The following is a 26,761-nucleotide window of genomic DNA, read 5'->3' as shown; positions in this document are numbered from 1 at the left end:
ATTCTATGATTATGTTTATGAAGGTACATCATCCTGATTGTTTATTAGAAGTTCAGAGGTAGGATACTTTAAACATCATAGATATAAAAGACGAAGGAAATAAAACTCGTACCACACATGCTAGCATTTTCATCAGAACCGTCACCACAATCATCGCTTCCATCACATATATCAGTAAGATAGACACAAAGGTTGTTATCACACTGAAATCTTGTTTGTGGGCAGTATCTTCCTCCTGGATACTTTGGCGGACAACCAATTTCGTCGCTCATGTCTCTACAATCACGTGTGCCATCACATCTTAGATATGATGCGATGCAATGGCCACTTGCGCACTGGAATGTATCTCCTTTGCACACGAATTCTTGACAACCATTCTCGTCACTGTTATCGCCACAATCGTCTTCAGAATCGCATCTCCACCTGGAGGCGATGCACTTGCCATTGTCACACTTGAACTCAGATTCTGAACATTCTCTATAGCGATCTTTGCACATGGCTTCAGCTTCATCACTGCCATCCCCACAGTCATCAGCGAAATCGCAGAGCCATTGTTTAGGCACACACCTATTATTGGTGCATTTGAAGTCCATTTCAGGGTCACACTTGGGACAATTCTCGGGAAGCTCGTCGGAACCATCGCGACAATCATCTTTGCCATCACAGAACAGCCATTTAGGTATACAACGATAATTGGCATGGCCTGGACAACGCTGCCAACCGGTGGTGCAATTTTTTTGACGACACATGTAGGCTGGCTCGTCACTATCGTCGCCACAGTCATTGTCAGAATCACACATCCATACTTTTTGAATACATCTGCCATTCTTACAAGTGAATTCTGTGCTTGGATCGCATGGTCGATTGTCTGCAATGGTAAGACAAAAGTATTGAGTATTTAATGACCTCTATGTAATATATATAGTTAGTTATAACTGGTTATAATGGCATTTGGAGAAGAAGACTTACGACAAATAGCGGGGTCTTCGTCACTGCCATCCTTGCAATCAGCATCCCCATCGCACTTCCAAGATTCGTGAATGCAACGACCATTGGATTTGCACTTGAATTCCAACTCGCCACATTCTAAGTTACAGTTGGCTTCATCACTCTTATCTCCACAGTCATCAGCACCGTCACAGACAGCTACATTGAGTCTACAGTTACCATTTGCACACTGGAAAACGCTGGGTCGACACACTCGTGCTACACAACTGGTAGGTTCATCTGAACCATCTTTGCAATCCTTTTCACCGTCACACCTTTAAAATAATTAACTTTGTCGTTAATCCATGAATGCATAATGTTTCCAAATATAATAGTATATGTCTAAATTACCAAATGTTTGCCATAAGATCATAGAAAAATAATTCTTTAAATATATTTCATTCTTTCGTATTTTTTACTTGGAAATAGAAATTATAGTTAATTAACAATTAACTTTGATATATGCTTAAAATAAGACTACTAGATGTATTTCATACTCACATCCAATACCACGGAATGCATTTTTCATCCGGAGGACCACATCTATGCTGACCAGCAGTGCAATTAGCTCGACATGTCTTTCCATCTTTGTTTAAGATGAATTGATTCGGACAATTGCATTTGTATGACGTGACACCAGGTTGACCGTATCCTTCTAATAGATAGGAACTTGCGGGTGGTGAAATTAGACACAAGTGAGAGCAACCACCATTATTCTCACTGCAAGGATTGTTATAAGGCAGTTGTCTCAGAGGGTGGTACGCGTGGATATCGTATGGTCTGTGAGTGGTATTTCTAAGGACTCGCAAATTAGCTCCGGAAAATTTGTCTGCTCTGCTGATTGCCTTTAGATTCCAGTCAGTCCAGAAGATGAAATCATCGAATACAGTAATGGCAAAGACATGGGGTACTGCAGACCCGGAAAGAACTTTCCGCCTATTATGACCTTCCAAGTCAGCAAATGCAATGTAATCTAGATGAGCATCTGCGTAGAAGATTCTATCGGTGAAGTAATCGATGGTCAGAGCGTTAGGCCAAGCTATATCATCCTCCCAAGTGAGAATTCTTGTGAAGTTACTGCCATCCATTCCCATTTTGCCTATGTAAGCCTTAAAATTAGAAGAATTATTTCGTTGAGTGTAATATTTCATAGGCTTCATTCATATTTTGTAATTGAAATTGATTTAAAATTAATGAAAATCACCTGAAGGTGCCATGAAGTGAAGTACAGGTATCCTGTGCCAGGATGAACAACAATAGCACGTGGGTCAGCTATGCCAGTTAACAGAGTCTTTCTGTTGGTACCATTAAGCTCAGCAACATCCAAGTGTTTAGCGTGGCGGTCAAGCCAGTATAGTTTCTTGCCTACCCAGTCAATTGCTATTCCTTCCAAACCAAGACTATCGTGTCTAATGATTGCTTCTTTCTCTCCTCCTGCAATAGGTGCTCTGCAAAAAAATATCACATGAAAAAATTAGAGAATTATTCTGATCACTTTTTAAATAATATAGCTTCGTGAATTTACCTGAAAATTGTTTTAGCAGTAACATCACAGAAGTAGAGCATTTGTTCAGCGTAATCAGCATCCAGAGCAACAACATTGATAAGATCTTGATGCATCAGGCTATAGTTGGAAGCATCAATAGACATATTTCTAACATAATACTTGTTTGTGAAGATAATCCAAGGTATGATGTTGTCTCTTCTCTTGCAAGTATGCTCGTCAGCAGCACGTTCGTACCAATAATGATTACACTTGCAGTAAAAGCTCCCTGGTGTATTTTGACACTGCTGGCTACACACTTGTGGTGTCTCCATACATTCGTCTATATCTTCACAGGCTTTTCCGTCTTCCAAGAGTCTGTAACCTGGATTACATTCACAATAGTAACTCGTTGGCGTGTCAATACATTTGTGAGCACATTGATTCATTTCCACAACAGCACATTCATCTATGTTACAGTGGGCAGGTTCGTCACTCTCGTCTGCACAATCGGGTTCCTTATTGCAGACTAATTGCATGTCGATACAGTTCCCATTTGCACACATGAAGTCCTTTGGGTTTGGACAGACCGTGTTCTTCACCTTTGGTGCTATAAATGGAAGGAGAAATAATTTAATACGTCATTAAACATTTTGTAAATAAATTCAACGTATTAGTATCTTCTTAGGTTAATTTATTTCTTAAAGTGAAATCTTATTTTAAGAACTACACGATAATATTATATCACTTACGACATCCATCTTCGTCAGAATGATCACCACAATCGTCCTGACCATCGCAATGAAACTGCTTCCTGATACACTTAAAGTTATGACAAGTGAACTCCTGGCTAGTGCAAGGCTTGTATCTGGAGTTACAGAACTTTCCTTCATCGCTACCATCACCACAGTCATTGTCATGATCACACAACCAATTCCTATTCAAGCAACGACCATTGTCACATGTGAATTGATTGTCAGCACAAGGTGTTGGAGTGGGACAGTGGTGCAAGGTCACATTTTCATCAGCTCCATCTACACAATCTGGGTCCCCATCACACAGCCATTTCTTTGGGATACACTGTGCCCTGTTCCACAGCTTATTCGCAGTACAGGTAAATTCAGTCTCCTCATCACACTTTCTCTCATTGCATTGGTGACGTTCATCCTCATCAGACCTATCTAAGCAATCATTATCCCCATCACAGATGTAGATTCTAGGTATACAATTGCCATTATCACAAGTGAACAGATCTCCAAAGCAGGTTCTGCCTTCTGATTGACAATAACCAGGTGGTTCATCACTGCCATCCAGACAATCATCGTCTCCATCACAGTACCAAGTAGCTGGAATGCATCTATGGTTGGGACACCTGAAGGAGCTTTGGGGACAAGTTCTCTGAGCACAGTGCAGTGGATTTTCATCGCTGTTATCCCCACAATCGTTATCCCCATCGCAAAGCCAATACGGCTCCACACATATATTAGTTTTCTCACATTTCAGGTGGTTAGGAGGACACGTGGTATTCCTAGGACAGCGTTCATGGGTCTCATCCGAAGTGACGTTGTCCTTACAGTCGTTAACGCCATTGCAGACCTGTGATTGTGGGATACAACGATAGTTGGCGCAAGTGAACTCTCCAGGAGCGCAAGGAGGATACACGCAGCCCTCCTCATCGCTACCATCGCGACAGTCATTCTCATGGTCACATTTCCAAGTTCTGAAGATGCACCTGCCATTGTTACACCTGAACTCATTGGGACTGCACGAATGATAAGAACAATAGTTGGTATCTTCGTCAGAACCATCACCACAGTCGTCATCACCATCACACGCCCACATTCTTGAAATGCAGCGGCCATTTCTACAGGCAAACTTGCTGGAGTCACAGGTTACGTTCTTAGGAACACACATCCTGTCCTCGTTTACCAGTCTGCTGTTATCGTCACACTTACACTCTGCTGAGCCGTTTATTCCTGGATGACAAGATTGATCACAGCCACCGTTTGAAATGTTACAAGGATTTACCTTGCACTGCTGCCTAGCTGCTGAGTAGATATGTAAGTCTCTAGGCGAATCCTCCAAACGTTTCACCAATTCTACCTTATTCGCTCCAGTGTGTTTCTCAGCCCGATATACACCTCTTAGCTGAAGATCCGTCCAGAAAATGTACTCTCCGAAGACTGTTATAGCAAATGGGTATATCGTAGCGGAGACCAAGATCTGACGATTGTTTCCATCCAACTCTGAGCGTTCTATCTTCTCCCTGACTGCATCAGTCCAATAGAGCATACGATCTTCATAATCGATTGCCAAGCCACTGGGTTGAGAAAGATCTTTATCTATGATAGCTTTCTTCAAAGAACCTGCCATGGTGGTCCTGAAGATTTTCCCAGACGTTCCAAAGCGACCCCAATCAGTAAAGTACAAAGATCCATTACAAGGATCGACTACTATGGCTCTAGGTCTATCCACTCTGGCAATCATCACAAGATTCGACCCATCCAGATCCATTGCATATATACTATTGTTGGAAGAATCTGTCCAGTAAACTTTCTTTTGCGTCCAGTCATAAGAAATGCCCTCAGGATTGATTCCTTTGCTGATCAACGTGTGAATCTCAGAGGAGGAAGGATTATCTGCCTGCATCCAAGCTATCTTGGCCCAAGGCCTGATCTGGGTAAACAATAGCTTCTTGTCCCGATAGTCAAAGTCCACGCCCACTACGTTGGTCAGATTTCCAATCGAGTTAAATGGTACGCTAGTATTCTGTGGGTCTAGACCAATGGCTCTAATTTCTGTCCTCGTAGCGAACACCAGATATTCCTCCATGTTCTCGCAGTTCTTGCCATCCGCCGCTAGTTTACCAACCGCACATTCACACTTAAAAGGAACTGTACTTTCTTTAGGCATAGCAAAGCAGAGTTGCGCACAGTCTGCGTTTCCCTCTGACGAACAGGGATTCATTGGATCTGGTGGTTGACTTTTTTGATCGAACATGACAATGTCTCTCAATTTGGGAAGATTCGATCTCACAATCGTTGGCATACTAAAGTCACTTTGTTTGCTAGCCTTGAACACTGTGGCTAGATTTCTATCCACCCAATAGACATAGTCGCCATAAATGGCTACACCCATGGGATTGGGTAAGTTTCGCCTGATAATTTGACGGCTTCCTCCGGTATAAGAGACTTTCTGAATGGTATCTTGTTTAGAGTCTACCCAATAGACATCGTGTGTATCAGGATCGATTGTTATGTCACGTGGAGTACTGATACCAGAAGTAACTATAGGTGTCCAGTTGCTTCCATCTAGATAAGCCTTACCTAATCGTGGGTACTGCCCATAGTCTATCCAATAGAGATACTTTTTAATGGGATTCACAGCTAATTCCCTAGGGGAGTCTGTGGTCTTCTTTACCAACACTTTCCTGTTGCTACCATCTAGCTTGCAAACCTCTACGTAATTGTCATGGGGAAACACATTGGTGAAATACATATTACCAGCTACCCAGTCAATAGCGAGACCTCTAATGCCATTTGATCCTATTCCTTGTTTCACAACATGCTGGAGCTCAGTGCCATTTGGTCTAACGCGGAATATTCCATTCCACATTCCACGATTGAATTCTACCCAGTAAATCCAATTGCCAGCACTGTAGACATCTACATGGAGGATATGGTGACCCACTCCAGCGATTGGTACCATTGCTTCCTTCGCGTCTTTCAGGCTGTACCCTCTGGCGACATCCAGTTGGGTAACCACTGCGAAGCTCTTGAAGGGTTCACAGGAAGTGTCGTTGACTTTACGGTACTCCATGCCACAAGCACAGACCCTGGTGCCTCCAGACGCTGGAAGACAGATCTGTTCACAGCCGCCATTCCTTATAAAACATGGATGATCTCCAGTGACGCGTTTCTTGTAAATTGTCAAAGTTTTCAACTCAGAGTCGTTGTCGATTATTGTAGTAGGATTACCTCCACCAGGTAGGTCTACTCTTTCTATTTTATCGTAACTAGGATCAAGAAGGTATAGCTTATTGTCATGAACAGCAAGTGCTTTCGGTAATGCTATGTTCTCCGACACAATGGTCCTCAGATTTCGTCCATCTGTTGAGATTGCCGTAATTCTGGCTGGGTATAGTGAACTGAAGTAGATAGTCTTGCTAGGTATATCGATCGTGATAGCCTCTGGTCTTCCTACATTATCCACCAAGATGATAGGGTTCGTACCGTCCATGTTTACCCTTCCGATCTTCATCGGGATACCAAAGCTACCATCATCTACCCAGAATATGTGTCCTTCAAGAGGGTCAACGCACATAGCCTTTGGCTTCGCTACAGACGTCTTATTGCCATCATTGACCAGTACTATCGTCCTATACCTGATCTTACCATCTACTTTTATGGCCTCTATATTGGAAGCATATTTGTTTCCGATGAACAAATTTCTTCCTAACCAATCGAACGCCATCGCAGATGGCGCTCCAACGATACCACTCTCGCCAGAAGGATTGGGGAATTCTGTTCTGTTGCCACCATTATAAGGAGTCGTGTAAATAGTACCATTCTCATCATCGTCATCCTTAGTTTGTAACCAATATATCATTCTTTCCTTTCTGTCGTAGTCTATAAATTTACCTCCTTCGACTCCAACAACAGGAGTTATGTAACCAGTCTTAGTGCTTCCTGGTATCAGGGAGACGTCTACAATTTGAGAACCTCGTAGGACCATCAAATAAGGCATTTCCTCTTCCGTGCACTGTCCATTATACTGTAACTTGAATCCAACTTGGCATTTACACGTGTATCCTTGCGGGTTAGTTGGAGATAACAGACATAAGTGAGCACAGGTGGCGTTTGCGCAAGGATTCGGAGTGATGGGCTGCAGAGCAGGATGATTTACATGTATCGACAAAGGCTGAGATATCAGGTGAGATACTACTGTTTGATTCACACCATAGAACTTGTGAGCTGATAATACCCTGTTCAACTGTCTATCTGTCCAATACATGGTATCCTCGAATAAGGTTAAAGAATGAGGATGCAACAGATAATGGGACCCAGCCAGTACTTGAATCCTTTTAGTTCCATCATAAAGACAAGTGTCGATGAAATCAAACTTACTGTCAGCAAAATATATTCGTTTGTTTGCTATATCCAAAGCAAGACCATTCGGCCAATAAATTTTGGTATTAATAATGGTTGATCTGTTGGTACCATCCATACCAATTCTTTCAATTCGAGGATTTTCTCCCCAGTCTGTCCAGAAGAGCCATCTTGCTCCAGGACTAGGATCCAGGCACATACCTCTGGGTTGAGTAATGTTTTCTTTTACTAATATCATTCTATTTGTACCTGTTTCCTTGACTACTTCAATGGTGTTCAATTTAGAATCCAACCAATATAAGTTCTGACCTATCCAATCATATGCAAGACCTTCCACCAGATCCAACCCGGTTGAAATCACATCCACAGGATCGCTATTTCTGTCCAATCTAGATATTTTCTTTAGTTTCATGTCTGACCAGAAGATGGTACCTGTGTGCATATTACTAGCAGTTGCAACAACGTTCTCCACGTTGATCGGCACTCTTTCTAATGCTTGCTCTTGTAGATCAGCAACAAGAATAGTATGCCTGTTAGATATGATCAGGAATGCAGCACTGCGATTGAACGCCTTGCAAGTATGCTTATCTTTCTCTAAAGTATATCCGTCTACACAGCCACAATAGTAGCCACGTTTAATGTTAACGCAGGTTTGAGAGCAGCGTCCTGGAGGCTCACATTCGTTTACATCCTGGCAATCATAACCATCCTTGCCAAGCTCTTGTCCTGGAGGACACGTGCATTGCTTACCAAGAGGTGTCTGAATGCAATGGTAGCTGCAGTAAGCCCCTCTGCACTCCTCGAAATCGCATGCCGGACCCTCATCCGCGCCATTAGGGCAGTCAAACTTGCCATCACAGACGCTGCTTATATTCACGCATCTATCAGTCACGTTTGGACATTTCCATTGCTGTGAGTCGCATTTAAATTCAGGCGCAGTGCAAGCATGCAATTCAGTGTCTTCGTCAGATCCATCGCCACAGTCGTCTTTGCCATCACAGATATACGCCTTGAACACACATTTCTCGTTACGACACTTGAAAAAACCTGGCTGACAGCCAACCTGGCCGCAAGAGGCCGGCTCGTCAGATCTATCTGGACAATCTGCAGTCCCGTCACAATACCAGCTTCTTGGAATGCAAATCGCTGAGCTAACACACTGGAATTGTTTGTCAGTGTTACATTGATCCGGTGCTAGGGATGGACAACCTACTTCGTCACTACCGTCGTTGCAATCCGATATGCCATCACATTTGTAAGAGTCAAGAACACACATCTTTTGGTCAGCACACGTGAACTGAGTACTCAAACAAGTGACTGGTGGGCAATCCACCTCATCCTGCTGGTCGAAACAGTCATTGTCACCATCACAGACCCAAGATCGTGGAATGCAATGTCCCGATCTTGGACATGTGAACTGGAAGTAGGAACAAGTCTTCGCCACACAGAATTCTCCCTCATCAGAACTGTCTCCGCAATCATTTTCAGAATCACACTTCCAGGTATTGGGTATGCATCTATTGTTATCACAGGCGAATTGATTAGCACTGCAAGTTACATTTGGACAATCAGCTTCATCACTGTAATCCCCACAATCGTTCTCAGCATCGCAACGGAAGCTCATGGGAACACATTTACCCGATTTGCATTGGAATTCGTTAGGAGCACAGGTCGGTTTGGTGCAATTTCGCTCGTCGCTGTTGTCCAGACAGTCGTTCTCACCATCACAGACCCAGGCGTGTGCCACGCACCTTTGGTTAGCGCAGGTGAAGTCCCAAGTATTAGGACAGGCTTCTAGGGGTGGTTCAGCTTCCGGATCAGGCGCACAGGTCTTGCCATTCGCTTGAATACGTTCACCGTAAGGGCAGCCACAGACTCTGGTTAACCTAGCAGTTCCGTATCTGTTGGTATTGTTTTGGGGAATAGCGAAGCACAATTTTTCACATCCCCCATTATCGACAGAACAAGGGTGATCCGGTAGAGAAGTCTGAATGTCACGACTGTAAACTTTTACTCCATAAAGCCTGTTTGTTTCAGGTTGACGCACGAGAATAGTCTCTTGCTCCCCAGTTTCCTTATGAAGCCGAATAATGGCATCCAATCGCCAATCGGTAATGTACATCCACTGTTCATGAATAGCCATGGAGAAGGGATGTCTGATCAGTCTAGAGTTAACCGTCTGCACATCAGTACCATTCAGATTGGAATGTTGCACGTGATCTAGAAGAGCATCGCACCAGTACAATCTGTCTTTCGCGAAATCAATGGCCAAGCCATTGGGCCAGCCCAAGGTTAAATTTTTGAAAACCACTAAGTTGGAACCATCGGTATAAGCTCTACTGATGTTCGCAGGTCTATCCCACTCAGAGAAGAAGATATATCCCTGGTTAGGGTGAATAACAATAGCCCTCGGTCGTTTCAAATTCTTTAGCAATGTTCTGCGGTAAGTGACGTTCCTGGTGCTCAAGACATTCAGTGTTCCTTTTCTGGAATCGATATAGTACAGATTCTTGGCAGCCCAATCAACTGCTAAACCTTCCACACCTTCGTTCTGACTAGCTAACACAACATCCCGGCCTGTACCACTTTGGCGAACTCGATAAATCACATCTTGCAAAACGTCACTGTAATAGATGTACTGATCATGCGCGTCATAGTCGAGACCAACGAATCTGGCTCTCCTAGAAACCACAGGCGAAATAGCATCACTGAATCCTTCCATTACAGGATCCAAAACTCTGCCTTTAATGAATCTTTGCTGTGAGTACATTAAGAACTCCTGGACCAAATTACAATTCCTCTGATCACTGGATAATCTCCAGCCTATATCACAAGCGCATCGGTAGCCTAACCTGTTTTCTTGATCGCTAGCCGCAGTTACTATACACATATGTTGACAGCCACCATTATTATTCCCGCAAGGATTGGAAACCGTTGGCTGAGTCAGAGGATGCAGAGCCTTTATGGCCTTTGCATCCCTCATTTTGTAGACAGTGTGAATAGTATCACTATCTGTTTTGTCTACGCTCATGATAGCTTGCTTCGTGCCATCTGTCCAGTAAATTTTATTCTCAAAGAGAGTCAGTCTCGTTGGAGACGGTGTCTGTTGCCCCCTAAGTACCATCACTCTGTTTCTTCCAAAATAATCGGCAGTCTCGATATAATCAAGTTGAGAATCGCACCAGAAGATTCTTCGAGCAATTACATCCACGGCAATACCGGATACTTTGTACGCTGCCTCGAAGACAATTGGGAAATCTGCGGTTCCGTCCATGTTTGCCCTTAGAACTTGTTTGTTATCGGCTATAAACATCAAACCTACTGTGGGATCCAGACCAATATCCGCTGGATTAGTCAGATTGGAACTTAGCGCGATTCCATGAAATCTTCCATCTAATTCCAGAACATCAATCTTTTGGACTACAGAATCTACTACGTATAATTTCTCTCCTATCCAATCCACCGCGATGGCGACTGGTCCCCATGAACTCGTCAAGTATATAGCAACTCTGGAGCTGGAACCTTCCCCATTTAAGGGTTCTGAATGCACTTTCTTGGTCTTCACATCGCTCCAAAAGAGTAAGTCCCTGGAATAGAAGTAATCCACTCCGCTAGCTCCAGTTGTGTTGACGACAATAGTTCTATCTTCAGCACTAGAAGACATTCTCCAAACTGCTCTTTCTTGAGCAACTAACAGTTCCAGTTTCACACCAGGATGTTGCTGGGCTCGACACTTGTTGCGTGCCTGCAACGTGAAGCCTGGAGCACAACTGCAGGTATAGGAACCTTCTGTGTTCTGGCATAATTGCTCACAGAAGCCCCACTCTGAACACTCGTCACGATCTACAGTGAAATGGTAATAAGAAGCTTGTCTAACTTTCTTGTTCATTTACAGAAAGATATTGATGTACCTATGCAAGTCGTTGAATCATTCGCGAGAACCCAGCCTGGAGGGCAATAGCAGACTCCTCCTGTAGGAGATGCTCGACATTTGTATCGACACAATAATGAAGTGCATATAACTGATGCTGTAAACAAAGAAAGCAAACAGTTATGGAGTCTCCATTTTCAATTAAATCTTTAGTATGTTTAGCAAAAATCCAATGAAGAGGTAGAGTTGTACCTGATCTGAAGATCCATATTTTAGCGTACCAATTAAAACAGAAAAGGAAATAGATATTTTTATCCAAAAACTCATTACAGTGTAACTCATAAGTTTTACACAGAATAACGCAGCACATGTGAAATTCTTTTTATTGATTCCATTGATTATATTAGAAATAAGCAGACTTTTCTTGCCTATGTTACCATGTGTTCCAATTTACAAGCTCCACGTAATATTTGATAAATATTACCAACGACTCCTATAAAGGATATATAACACTTACAACAAGTAGCTTCTTCGTCTGCTTTATCTTCACAATCAGACTTCCCATCACAAATTTGAGACCGATCTATGCAAAGTGGTTTGCCGTCAGGCGATCCCCTAGGACACACGAACTTGTTTGGAGGACAGGCGGTCGTGGTACAGGACTTTTCATCAGATCCATCGTGGCAGTCCTTGTAACCGTCACAGACGTAGGATCTTGGTATGCAAAGTGAATTCGCGCAACGGAACTGGTTGATTGCACAAGGTTGGAAGTCTGAAAGTATCAAACTCTAATAATTCTGCGATGATTCCCTTGCAATATAATAAATCCCTAATTTCAATAAACTTGTAGTCATAAAAGATTCTAAACATAACATTTTCTCTATACACGAAAAATCATTAAAAATAGAAAATTTTTTAACTAGAAACGTCATTAGTCACAAATTTTTATATACAAAAAATCTCTAGATCTAAAAGATTCTTAGATACAAAAGAAATTGCAGCTTGAAAAATTGTGCGTCTAAAGTAGATAGAAAAATGAAACATACTGCATCCCTCCTCGTCACTATTATCTCCACAGTCGTCCTTGTAATTACATCTAGCTGATTGTTCAATGCAACGCTGCGTGGAATTACACCTGAACTGATCCAACCTACAAGCTGGCTTCGCATTGTTCTCGCATTTCTCCTCATCCCGACCGTTTCGACAGTCTAGGTAGCCGTCACATTTTTTCTCTTTTGGAATGCAAAGCTCTGGTGTCGAACCACCACACCGGAAGTCATCCGGTTGGCATTTCCTGTAATCTTTTCAACGTTTCTAATTAGTAATCTGACTTAGCAATTTTTCTAATCATTTATATGACAGTAATCATCTATTCTAATCATTCTAATTCAATTCTAATCATTTATATGATCAAGTTTTGAAATATTTTTTCTCATTTTTTCTTTCTCTCACATTTTTATGCACAATCTAACGACCAAGTGAAGCTACATTATGATGCACGTGGTGGTAACGTGCTGATGTGTATCTTCTATCATTAAATATGATTCTATTATATGACTCTATTTGTGCTACATAAGAAGTTTATTAGTTTTATCTCAAGGAAAACAAAATTATGCAATTTAAAAAATTAAAAGTTACTTATGCATTATTTTCGTTACTCTTGCTGTGAATATATATTATATCTTTGTATTGAATAATTTTTATAAGTAAACAAATACTCACTGCAACCAGCTTCATCAGTCCCATCAACGCAGTCAACAGTCATGTCACATCTTTGATGGGGAGGTATACAGTAAGTCTTGTTGAAAATGTATTGACCACATGTGATCTGTCCAGCTTCACAGTCTGGTGGTGCTGCAAACAAATTCGTCGATCAATCATTGTCCAATTATCCATCATTTTCGAATATATCAATGACTTTTTGACTAGTGTTTCTCATGAATTTGCTAATTAATAGTAATTATATCATTGCCATGCTGATGTCTTCTTCAATTATTTGCACACTGCAAAAGACACAAAGATAAAACTGATCTAATGCATTGTTATCTGAATGCCATATATTACATGTAGCTTAATTGTCAAGCAATTATCATACTAGTTGAATGGGTAATACTAGCAGAGTCTCAAGAACGAAAAGAAATTACAGAATCACTTTCTTGAAACATCTAGTAGCGATTTTAATTCTAATGAAGAGATAATTATTATGAAAAGTTTTATTTTTTGCTTCTCTATCATATAAAATTTGAAAATATATTTCTCATACTTTGAAGCACTACAAACATCGGACGACTTCCAAATTTTCATTCTAAGAAATAACTACAAATTAAATTATATTCAATTTGATATAAAGGAAGTAGTAGCTTATTTATTTGCTTACCAGTATGTATTAGCAGCAATAAAATCAACTAATCATCAATTTATAGATTATATAATCCTATACATACCGCTTACATCACTATGAACAAACTAGTGATTAAAAATCCAAGTACAAAAGAGAATCATGGATTATATAAGAATATCGAATATAATAGCAATTTTTCGTTGAACGTACTTTTTTCTTCAAGTAGCGCCGGAAATGCGCTAAAGAGGATTCGAATCTTCCTCCCGGAAGCGCCAAAATACCGGAAGTACCAGTACTACAATTTTTACATTGAATTTAACCGGACGCGGATTTTACAAGCAACAATTTCAATCTTTCCAAACTAGTTTTAAAAATGCTGGAAATAATTAAAAGAAATCAGCTTTATCAAATTTTCTATAGATATAGCAAATACTTACTGCACGATTGAAATTCATCTTCCGCACTTTCGCAATCTTTTTGGTAATTGCAGACTAAAGTGCTTGGTATGCAGGTGCCGTCCATGCATCTAAAGCTATTGATGCCACAGCCGCTGCCATCAGCTATTAAAAACAAGAGAAGAACAATTATTATTAACCTTAAGACGAATGAAAACAGAAAAAGTTCTAGGTAATCACGCAGTTTACTGATTTTTCTTAATTTCGAATTTTTTCATTTTCATTTTTCTAATATCTATCCAATGTTCTCTTCAGTTTAATTTTCGGCACTAAAAAAAAATCCCTAGTCCTCTATAGTCTATCGTTCAATGGAAAATTCATTGGTGTAGTAAATAATTTGGCTGTTGATATATTATTGGTTAATTTGTAACGGGGAAGTCGTTAGGAATATACAAATTATTTCTAATCTAAAAGTAACGAATTATAGCAAAATAGGAATACTCATGACTTAATAACATGATGTATCAGTGGCGTGATGGGTGAAAGGTTCAATGGATGCTGGCAGCTCCATCTCGAGATATATCGAAGTTCCCGCGCGAACGAAACGAGTCCCTTTCAAGGAATCGAAAGATTCCTTTTCTCTTTCGCATTTCGTCCCGCGAGAACAGGATGATCAAAATTATAGCGTTCGATTCCTGGACAAACCTGTTTCCATAGATTCATAGATAAGATATGAACTATGGATCTAGATTCTGAACGAAATAAAAGGCGTTTGATACTATGTAATTATACTTCGTAATGAATGTATTCCGCACGAAGTGAAGGAAGTAATCTAGCATAATATCATAAATTAGAGTACATGCTCTCTTTCACTAGAAATAACCAAAAACATAACCAAGAAGTTGACAAATTTTGTAAACGTAATTTTGTAAAGATATAATTTTATCAATGAAACTGTCTAATATTCTCGTTAATTTGAAATAGTAAAACACAATCATAATAGACATTTTAAAATTTTATGAACTAAATATAATTGTATAAATACGAAATTAAATGAATGTAGGATAGATATAATTGAACAACGTAGATATCTAATGTCTTTTTTGAAAAATTTCTAGTTTACTGTACAAATCTAGTGAATATCACTAGGAAAGTTCTTAAAGCGATGAAAGTTGATTTACTGTGTGAAATATTAATGTACGAGATGACAGGTGTGATTAACTTGATTTAACATCGTTTAAGATATCGCTGATGAGGGATTTTGTTTAAATGGATCGCAGTAGAGTATGTCAGAACACCAATTAAGCGCTTGCTACTAACTTTTCTTTAAACTAAAGAGCAGTGGGGATAGAGCAACGCAACGATTTCGAATTTTTTTCATTCAAACGGTTGACTTTCTATGAAATTTGTGGAACAAACGAGACGGGCTTCTCAACACATGAGAACAAGCCCCGTTCCCAATGCATATTGCGTGCGTGCGCGCCATTATAATTACGAGCGCAATTACGAGGGCGCAAATTACAAAATTTTAACATAAGATATTTTCACGACGAATTGCTGCGACGTTATCTAATTCATGTATCTTACTTTCTTTTTATCCTCCACTTTAAGCTTCTTTGATATTCATAAAAGGCAATATTTTTTAAATACACAACGCGTTAATAACAAACAAAAAAGTTACCATGCAAAATAAATTTAAAAAGGGTAATAAATTTATTCTATAGAATTCCTGCTTGAAACTGTAGCATTCTGGAAAAATGTTATAAAAATCAAATTTTATTTCACAAAATTCTATACATATACTTTATGAAGTTCAATTCCAGGATAATCCAAATATCCTTCCATTGGATTTCAAATAAAATACCAACAATAACTAAAAAAAAATTACTAGTCCAAAATAGAATATATCAAGAATTCGTTACGGGGCTAAATTTCAATTGAACTAATTAATCGAAGAATTTTTATGGCGTGGGGTAACGAAAAAGGCAACACGAAGAAACAGAAAGAGTATCGTCCATGGATGGGAGATAGAACGGTACCGACTGGCACCGAACAGATAGAATCTCAACGGAATCTAGCTGGAATCGGTTATCTAGCACGTACCTACCTGCCGTATATGTGCATCCTTTCAAGGATAACATCAACAGGATGCTTAGCCTTTCTCGTTCGATGACGTATGCTCAATAATATTGGCTCTTACTGTCACAAAATTACAAGGACACGTCGCCATATAGAAAAATTTTTTTGGAACTCCTGTACTAATTAAGGTTAAGATTTAGTGACTGTACTACGACACAGTGTCATTGACCGAGAAATGAGTCCAATAAGATTAATAGCAATTTTAAGAAGCGATATTTATAAGTCACACGATAGGAAGTCTAAAACCGGCAGATAGAAATATGAGATAAAAAGTATCAATGTTTTCATTTCGCGGCCATATCTGATTCGGAAGAGTTTTATTATTCCTCGTCACGAAAACAGCGAGAACGTGTTCTTGGCGGGAAGATATACGATGCTTTGCGGAACTAAGAACGGCACGTTTCATATAGCAATCGTGTTTTTATAAATATTAAGTAAGTTTTCCTGGAATTTCCAGCGAATGCTTGTAGTTTCGACAAATAAAACCTTCGATTCGTGAGAAATGTTGCTAAACATGGAATAAAACGTTGTTAAACAAACATAGAAGTAATTAAATCCCTAACAAGTTTACAAGACATGGGATATGTACATCACCTCATCTTACTTTTTATTTTCATACGTTGATGCAATTAATGTGTACTTTCATATATCCATGATCCTACTATGCAGAGATTTATGACCATATCGTATTACTGACCTATTCCAACTTCATAATTACTCTACATTCACGACTGTACTTATACCAAATTCAATTTATTTCGTTTGTAATCATTACTCAAATGTGACTCTACATTTATGGTACTTCAAAAGAAAAGAAATGTATTTTTAAATCCTATTCATTATGCTCCATTTCATCTCTATTTCAATATTATAAAAATAAAAATTCCTTGACATAACTAAAACATAAGTCCCATAAACCGAATCCAATCTAATTCAATTATATTACAGACTCGTATCTATCCTCTAACTATTTTAAATATGCACTATAAGATATCTTTTAACAAGTCGATTGAAAGGCGATGGCAACAGTCCGCTTTTCTGTGTTCTCGCGCAGGTTGCGAATTTTCTCATCTCTGTCGGCGTACATCATGAACAGAGGTGTGCTGTATCAGTAACAGGAGTGACGGAGAAGAGCAATGGATCGAACTAAGACAAGCATAGCCAAGGGGGTGACGGGCTGGAGGGGGAGCAGTGCACCGCTCGTACCAGGCGGTGCGCCCTGGTACCGACAGCACGTCGGTAGACTCGGCCAGACTCAGCGAGACTCGATCAGGAATCGTGGAGGAGAGTCGAGGAGGGGAGGAAGCCCAGAGAACTGCACTCGCCTACCTTCGTTCCACGCCACGATCTTTTTTGTACGATCCTCTCGCGACCTTCTCTAACCAAGAGCCTCGGTAGACTTCTATTGAGAAAATTACCAACAAATTTTCGAAAATTAGAACCCTGGGATCATCATTTTCAAAGCTGACTAAAATTAGAAGGATAAAAGCCATCATCCATAGAAACATGGATCAAAATTCGATAATTATTTTTTTAAAGAAAATTGTAAATATCTAGCAGCTTTTCTTACATTTCCAAATTTTTCCCTATATAATTCCTTATTATCCTATTAATCATTATTATTCTATATAATTCCGCTTTCACAGTAGATTTGAAGTATCTAATAACTTTTCTAATATTTCTTTCCTTCCTATCCGAGATTCCATGGTTCTGTGTTTACGACCTGCGTGAAAATAGATAAATTCAATCAAGGTATCCCGTAATTGTCAAGCTCATCGGTTAGTCGTCCTCGAGGGAACAATTATTCAATTGTCTGGCACAAATGAGATTTTATGTTTATCAGAGTCCATGCTAGAGCGGTCAGCTGGACACATAAAGCATTCATTGTACCAATGCTACAGTCGTAAAGTAGACTGTTTTTACACGTCTGACTTTTACACGTCTCAATGATTAGAAATCACTTTCACCGGCTGTCTGATGTGAACACATATAGCCAGGCGTCTAATTACTCAGGGCTAATCTTGTAACATTGCGAGTACGATCTATAGAAGCGCTATTAAGACGGTTTACAATTACAATATATGTAGCTTCCATGGTTTTATTTCTAAGACACGTACAAGTACATCTATGGTGTGGTAATTAAATTAAGGCAGAAGTAACTCCGGTCATGATCTACTTTTTTTAACATGGCGAAGTTGGTGTCAGGAATCTGTCTTAATCTTTAATTGCTCACATGGAGACTTGTTGCTGGCCAGTTGCATTCTTCCTTCCTAATATGAACGAGTCCAATATTTAAAGTCTTACCAAAACTATAGTATACATACCAAAAACATGATATTCGTGCGACGAAAGTTCTTTTTAAATCTTTTTTTCATAATGTAAGCGCCATATTATGAGTTATTTAAATTCGTAATAAATAATCGAGGTTATTATTATACAATGGGTACCAAATGTAATATCTTTTATTGTTTCAAGTCAGCTCTCCGCTATTTTTTCGTGACTTCAGCCGTGAAAAGAGTTCGCGAGACATCGACTGTAAAAAAAGGTGGAACATAATGCCGGCTTAATAGCCGGTAATTTGCGTCTACGACGGAATCAAAGAATCTTGACGTGTCATATAACGGATGACCGATAAATACAGCCTTGTCCTGGTTATGTCGTCCAATCTAGATTCCTCATGACCAAACAAAGAAAGAAAGAGAACGATGACCCGAAATATATATACATATATCGAATATTGAAACAAGGTGCGAACGTTCAACCTTAATTCCATGCCACGCTGCACTGTCTTCTCCACTGATGCAATCGCCCTCAGCGTCGATACTAATAAGATTACGTGTTCAAAATTATTTAAGAGATAAATTGGTTACTCAATCTTCAATTTCCATCTGTTACACGATTGATATTCTTTGTCAAATAGCTAAAACGTTTTACAAGTATTCTGTGTTTTCTTCAAATACCCTAAATCATTCTATTGAAAAAAGTCACTAAACACAGAGGATTCGCAATTGTCATTTAAACTTTACGATTAAGTTCAAAGCATGCGTTGTTTATCGGACCGAATCGTAAATTTTTATGCAGATTGAAGTAATGAATATTAATCACTACTTTTAATTATTTTTAATTTATACAATGAGTTGAAAAAATATTTTAAATCTACAATGGAATTTTATATGTACATAAAAAATTAACTTGACACATGACATTGTATAGGTTAAGTAATACAAATTTTTCCCCTAGAAGTTAAACCAAATTTAATTTATATGTATTTTAGGATAGAGTTAGGAGTTAGAGTTTATCTTTTCTCTTGAAGGTATTTTGATACTGTACTTTAAGTAATATTTAGTAAATGGACATTTTATAAGGTTTCATAGAAAGCATGCCTTTAAATGGCATCAAATTTGTTTTTCCCACTACCCGTAGCGTTTATGGTCATGCGATCCTTTTATAAAACTATCGCTAACCTTTTTACCTCGAAAGAAACAAAGATAAAAACGAAACAATAGTTCTTACTTGACTCAATACTTTCGTACGTCGCGCCTGTATTTGGCGCTGTTTTCGAAACTTTCAGGTATCCATGGAGAGAATTACTTTCCCTAGATTAATTAAATTCACTATATTCAAAGTAACTTATTCAACTCGATTGTTGTTTCTAGGGAGCCGGTGCTTTATGCAAATTTATATTTTTGTACGTAATAAAAAAAAATGATGTTTATACAAAAATTTGTTTCGCCCACTACATATTACAGTGAGTACTTATACTGTATGTACTATGTGCATTTCTGCATCTTAAAATTTCCCATAAATCCATGAAAATCCACAATTTTAATCATTTTAAATAAAGCATTCCCTTATGAGGGCGACAAACAATTTTGTCGAACTTCATGGGTTTTTACATAGGTGTCGTCCTATGTGAAATCTATTTATCTACAGTAGAGATTTTTAATTTTTACACGATTGAAAGAACAGTCAAAAATTGAAACTCCGTACTTAATTATTTTTGAGATTAATACGTAAGAGATGATAAATATTTTGTGATATTTATAACTACGTTATGGATTTTCATACATTCATGGGAAATTTAAAGGCGTCAAAATATGTATGCTATCCAAAGTAGAGTATTTATTACAATACTTGGTAAACGAAGTAAACTTCTATTTAAATTCCATTTCTTTAGTTATGTTCGCAAAAACATATAAATGCCTCATAATCAACCATCTATTTACAACTCGTTTCTTTCTCAAGTGTATAGGTTAAAGTGGATAATAAATATAAGAAATGACCCGAGGGGTTGAAAAGTGGTCGCGTAGCAAATAGAATATTGTGAACGGTGCTTAAAGAAGCTCCCTTCACCCGCGGTATTAATCGAACATTCGTCTCTCCGTGGCCTTGTAGACACGTACTACAAGTACAGTAGGTATGAGTCGAACGGTTGAATGGCACACCTATTTACGTGCGTCTCGATTGCCTACCAGTCGCCATCGTTCGTTGATCCGACTTGCTCAATTCACTCAGAACTTTCGGCTTGTAATACTAGACCAACGTCTATTCATCAGCATAACCTAACCTTAATGAAAATTTCCCAATAAAGATCCTACAAAAACAATATTTTTCTAATTCCTTTTATCACATTATTTATACCATTAAACTACTTAAATTTTTGTTTGCCTTCGAACAGTATCATTAGGTTATGGACAACTATGATAACTTATGTCAGGTCGTCAGAATCTAAATTATTTAATTTTATTGTATATTAAATTAAATGAAGTTAAATTAAATCAAAAATTCCCAAAAATAAATAATCTAATCTTAGATTGCTATAGTCTCCACTGACCCAATGATACCAGTTAAGGGTTAGACTTGTTTTTTTTTTATTAATTCTGTAAATTATTAATAAGTTCCATAATTAGTTCTAAGATATTATTGAACAGCATACAGCATTACGTGAATGATTTCTAATATTTCAGTTGCAGTGGTTGCATAAGGGGTTCTGTATTATCGATAATAATCGTTGTGGATAAAAAAGAACACGGACAAACTCTCGAGATGGCTTTGTTTCAAGCAATGAGGGTTTATTGTATGCCCGTTCCAATTTCAACCATCATAGCGCACCGCGGTGCACTTCCTTTCGTTAGAGCCGATTCCGCTTTATAAAGCCGACATCGTCAGCCTTCGATGTGCACCGCGCGTTTCTCCTCGCTAAAATATAAACTGCACAATGCAACCTATTCTCTAGCCTGATACGATTAAATCAATTTCTTTCTAATAAACTAATAAGATTGGGATTAGGTTTTCACTAATCATTTCTGTTCGTCTATTCATCAGTAGCTTATCATTCATTAAAATTATGATATAATAAAATAGTATAAATACTTCAAATGCAATATGCTGGTATATACTATAGTATTGTATTATAGTGTATTATATTATATATATATATATAAAGTTAGATGAACAAAAGAAATAACAATGAATGTACAATTTCAAATTAAATTTTGAAACCGTTCATTTGACCTGGTAATGTTAGTGTTAAGTTAGTATAGCAGCATTATTATAGTCAATATATTGAAACGTATGATGATACCAATGTAAATATTTTTAATGTAATATAGTAATATATATTGTAATACTTTTCTGTAATTATACAACATATATACATTGGTATTATATTACAGAGTACTGTAGTAGAATATGCGATTGCAGTAGACTTTTGAAAAACATGGTTACTCGTAAATTAGAAAGGAGGAGTGATCCAATGGAGTCTCTAGGGTCGAGGAAAGAAAAGCCAAGAATCTTGAATAGACAACGCGAGGCCCGGCATTCGCATTCTTTCTCGTTGATATTCTTCGATCGTGGCTCGATGCGCCTTCCTAAAGGTTTCCAGGTCGTCCGCCACAATTCACATTTACGATGACTCTGGTTAAGTTCTATGATAGCTACCCCTGTCCCTTTTTACTGTACGATTTTTCAGTCTAAAGCTTTTAAAGTCATCATTTTCGTAGATAAATATGATAACGATCACGAGCTATTTTCTTTTCAGCAAGGCCAGAAAAAAGATAAATTTTAGGATAATTCTTCCATGACAGTCGCCATTATCGTGAAAGTTCGGCTCAGAGTACAAAACGAAACACAAGGCGCGCCAAACGGAGATATCCGAAGCTATTCTACATTATCGACTTTGTCACCTTTTCACGTACTATCGTTTCTTCCTATTTTATCCTTTTCACGCAACTGTTATACCGTGTGGGGCTAGGTTAACGAATGAAATTGAATCGTGACGGTTATTAAATCGTCAAAGTTGAGTTCAATTAGCGGACGATGAGGATAAACACTCAAGTGTTCCAAGAATAATCGCATGTATGCGTTGTATGCAATACATATATATATATATACACAATAGTATACTGAAAGTTGACATAAAGAGAAAATAATAGATAAATCAACTGGTCGAGGCATACTAGCTTTGCATGCTGACATTAAGAATTGCAATTCAGTCAACGGCACTCCAGAATCGCTAGATCCGAGCTCTCTCATAATCCCATGGGTGAAAGTTGCAGTTTCCCACGCGATCGACCTGTGGACGAATCAATGGGATCTCCTGTACTTTTATCCTCTTTGTCTGTGCACTTATTCAATCGTTCATTCAACCTTGTATTTACTTACTTATCGCGCGCATAACCTATCCATCAATTATATATAACATGCACTAATCACCGATTTATCATTTAGCTTGGCTTTAATTGATCGGTTACTCGTTCAGATAAGAATGCATTTACTGTAATTGAACGTTCTGCTTAATTACCGTATGCCCATAAATATCGAAGTACGTAAGTATTATCATTCCAAGTAACGTAGCTATGTAAAAAAACATCGATCATAGGTGTAGAATACAATTTTTCTTTTAATTTATCGTTCCCGCGGAAATTACGTTTCGAAATGGGCGCGCGATGCGCGACTGGTGATCAATAATCGACTGTACGCGCACATAGCCTGAATTTTTAAATGCCGTCTATTCGAAAACGCATTGCCGACGAAAAAACTTCGTTCCACAAATTCGTCTCGCTATTTCACGTGGGATCATCTGTGCAGTGGTTTCAATTATATACCATGACGAGTTTCTTATGAGACACAAAAACATCGTCGGAGATCGTCTTACGAGAGTTAACCTCTCTCACCGGTTTCCGAAAGACCGGCAATCGCGAGGCCGATATCGCAACACGCGAACCGTGCACCAGGGACATAGAAACAAAGAAACAAAGACGGAGAGAAAGAGAAGGAAAGGAAGGAAGGTGTAGAGAAGGCAGAAGGAGAACGTAGAATCGGGGAGGCATGGTCCCGCTATCCGGTCGGCCGCTAGGCCGAGGTCAATGAACCTCGATCCGCCTACCGACTTTACCTGCCAGCCTCAAACCTGCCAACCTGGCTCGGCTCCGTAGGTATCGGCCAGGATATTTCGCCTACGACAGCTTCGCTACGAAACATTTCCTGCGCGAGTTGCCACGAAATCACCGCGACAGTCCTCCATAACGAGACTTCATTTCATCTAAATTATATCTAAATATTACACACAAATAGGTTAGATTAATTCATATAAAACTTCAATGCTCAGAATTTTTAATTTGATGGGGCAGTATCGTCAATATTGTGCTCTAATCAATTGTTACATACATTGAAAATAAAGACACTTGATACGACATTCGTGTTCATAAATTGTATTAATTAACAATGTTATTGGGTCATAGGTTTTATAATAAAAATATCCAAATTTTGTTATTGTTTTAAATTTGGAAAGATTACCACTGATAGATGAAGGGGGTTAAAAGCAAATTTTTTTAAATTTAATAATAATAATTTCATTAAATATTGTTGGATTTTAGAAATGGCAATTTTCATAAATCTAGAAGAATTAAGTGAAATAATTCATTGGGAAAGTACATTGAATCATGTGGATTTTATTTTGATGAGATATATGATGTTTTAAAGACACTAGGTTTTATTTGAAAAACATTTCATATGGGCCTCCATTTTTGAGAATGTTATACTTGAAAGATTATTGGCTTCCGTAAATTTACGTGATTTCAATAAAACAGCTCCTAAAATGTAAAAATCTTACAAGAAGTGACTTTGGGGTATAATCAATTTTTTATGGGTACGGAGATACTAAACAACACCATTTCACTGAATAAATTTCTCGAACTCTTAGTTTTTACCCAGAGTGGAGAGTAATTCGCAATGGCACACTTTACACGGCTGAGAGCATAGCCATATACCGATTTAAGCGTTTTATTGTTGGTAAAAATACGAGACTTAAACAGAGCCGACTTTTTCATAATGAACAATAATTGCGGTCTTTATAAATTCTCTCGAAAATGTTAAACTTGATCCGCTTTAATACGAAGAACCTGTCACAAGTTCACACAGTCCATCGACCGTGAACTGGAAAGGCTCGAAAAAAAAAAAACGCTAAAGCAAATATAATCGTTATGGCTTCGCACATGCCATATACACATATACATCTATACTACTAGTAGCAACGTCTATGCATTAAATATTAGAGGAGCGTGCTATGCCACAGTTAAATTTCGCACCCACTTTTACCAATCGTCATTTACAATTTTACAATTCACTATACAATTAATTTCCCTAATAAAGATCCCTAGAAAAATAGGGCAGTATTTAGTAGTATTTAGAAATTACTCTCTGAGAAATTTAGGTAGAAATAATAAATATAGAAAATACAACAATTATGAATACGTAGAATATATGATATTACCAACATACCTGTACAGTATCTAAAATAAATATTCCCTATACATGTTATATTTTTGTTATTTACATATTCTATGTATCCATAATTTCTTATATTCCCTATACCTAATACTTTTGTCTAATCATAAAGAAGTCAAGCTTCCAAAAGAATAATTGAATTTTTGATTACATTTTTTATAAAAAGTAATATTTGTATATTTATGTATGTGAATATGTGCAAAACTTGATTAATGATTCGGACGAATATTATTAAAACCTAGATTCATATAATGCTCACTGTTACGATTATTATTAACCGGCTATCGACAGTTACCGATACTTTATGACTACGACTGGTAGTAACGGCTTTTACGACATAGAAATCGTATGCATATAGTTTAAGTATATATTGAAGAATGAACTGATTGTAGTAGCTTCAAACATCTATTCAATCAAGTAGTCGTTTATATGTGACACAACCTATACGCGAAACGTATAACTGAAGGTTATTAAAAATAAAACAGAAGAAGGAAGTATCACAAAATCCTTTCTAGGGATTTCTAAAAAATATTTTCACTAATCTAAATGTACTAGCGTCCCAACTTAGACGCGCTTCGTTTTTTTCTTTGAGGTCAAAGGAAACGATGTTTCCTGAATACACAAGAGGATAGCGGTACATCGATGGAAAATCATTAAATTCACGATCGCTGAAGAACCTCGGCTGAATTATTTGATTAGAAAATGCCAGTTTATTTTGCAGCAAAAATAAAAGGTATCTAGAACAAAAAGCACTCGTTTGGTCTGATTCTGAAAAAGGAATTATTTGAAAGGCTAATTAAAGATTTCTATTGGTCTAATTAAACATAATTTAAATAAGAGTATTTTACATTAATGAAGGATGTTTCTTAGCCAGTGATTTATTAACTGGTATTGCGTGCTATTCGTATTTTATTGTTATCCAGGCTGGTAGATGCTCGTGCACGATGCGCGTGCAGTTATTAGCACGAGAAAAAGAAGTAGCACGAATCAGTGGGTCGATGAAACCCAAGCACCTTGCACTCGAGAGTTGTCTGAGTTTGTAAGCTCTAATTCCTTCCTTCTTCTTCCAAAGAAGGAGAAAGTTCCTCCTCTGTTGTAGATACATACCTCGCTTTAATCTTAATCTTTGTACGATAGTATATGAATGAAGAAAAATGTATTTAATTTTGATCATTATTTTCATTATGAAAACAAAATTAAACGCATCGCGTTTCATCTATTATATTTTTAACGAAACTGAAGTCACATGCATCGTGTCTCATCTATTACTTTTATAATGAAGATGATATTAAACGCACTGCGTTTCGTCTGTTGGGGACGAGTTCAATTCTTGTTTGGAAATGCTTATGTGTCACAGTCATTACGTTACTGGAATACGATTGGCGCATTTTCTAGAAAGATAAAACGTACTTACGTATTTATTCTCTCTTGGTGATACAACGCAAAATCACTATATTAATAGACGCTTGTCTAATGCTTATCTAGTAAATAATATTGCATTGTAAAATTTCAATGTAATTGACGTAAACGAGAGAATAACACTATTTTAAGTTCAATATGTCAGGGTGATATGTATATCTGGTCATTAAGATTTTAAAAAAGTATTCCGTTGTCTAGAAATAAAAAATAAACCTTGTCAATAATAATCTT

At 38.1% G+C, this 26,761-nt stretch overlaps 1 protein-coding gene across 1 annotated transcript in view; it reads right to left on the bottom strand.

The window, feature by feature from the left end:
- Positions 1-26,761, bottom strand: part of mgl (low-density lipoprotein receptor-related protein megalin) — a 38,720-nt gene that overhangs the window by 5,430 nt on the left and 6,529 nt on the right. The window contains exons 2-12 of the mRNA XM_033342384.2: positions 14,228-14,350; positions 13,172-13,303; positions 12,496-12,750; positions 11,967-12,221; positions 11,490-11,606; positions 3,223-11,421; positions 2,513-3,080; positions 2,192-2,435; positions 1,489-2,096; positions 970-1,262; positions 113-868 (exon numbers count right to left, since the gene is read on the bottom strand). Of these exons, the coding sequence (XP_033198275.1) occupies positions 113-868; positions 970-1,262; positions 1,489-2,096; positions 2,192-2,435; positions 2,513-3,080; positions 3,223-11,421; positions 11,490-11,606; positions 11,967-12,221; positions 12,496-12,750; positions 13,172-13,303; positions 14,228-14,350 (11,550 nt within the window). The remainder of the gene's footprint in view (positions 1-112; positions 869-969; positions 1,263-1,488; positions 2,097-2,191; positions 2,436-2,512; positions 3,081-3,222; positions 11,422-11,489; positions 11,607-11,966; positions 12,222-12,495; positions 12,751-13,171; positions 13,304-14,227; positions 14,351-26,761) is intronic.

Source organism: Bombus vancouverensis, chromosome 16 (assembly GCF_051014615.1).
Source record: "Bombus vancouverensis nearcticus chromosome 16, iyBomVanc1_principal, whole genome shotgun sequence".
NCBI lineage: Eukaryota > Metazoa > Arthropoda > Insecta > Hymenoptera > Apidae > Bombus > Bombus vancouverensis.
Note: the sequence above shows the minus strand (reverse complement) of the source record. Positions and strands in the feature narration are given on the sequence as shown.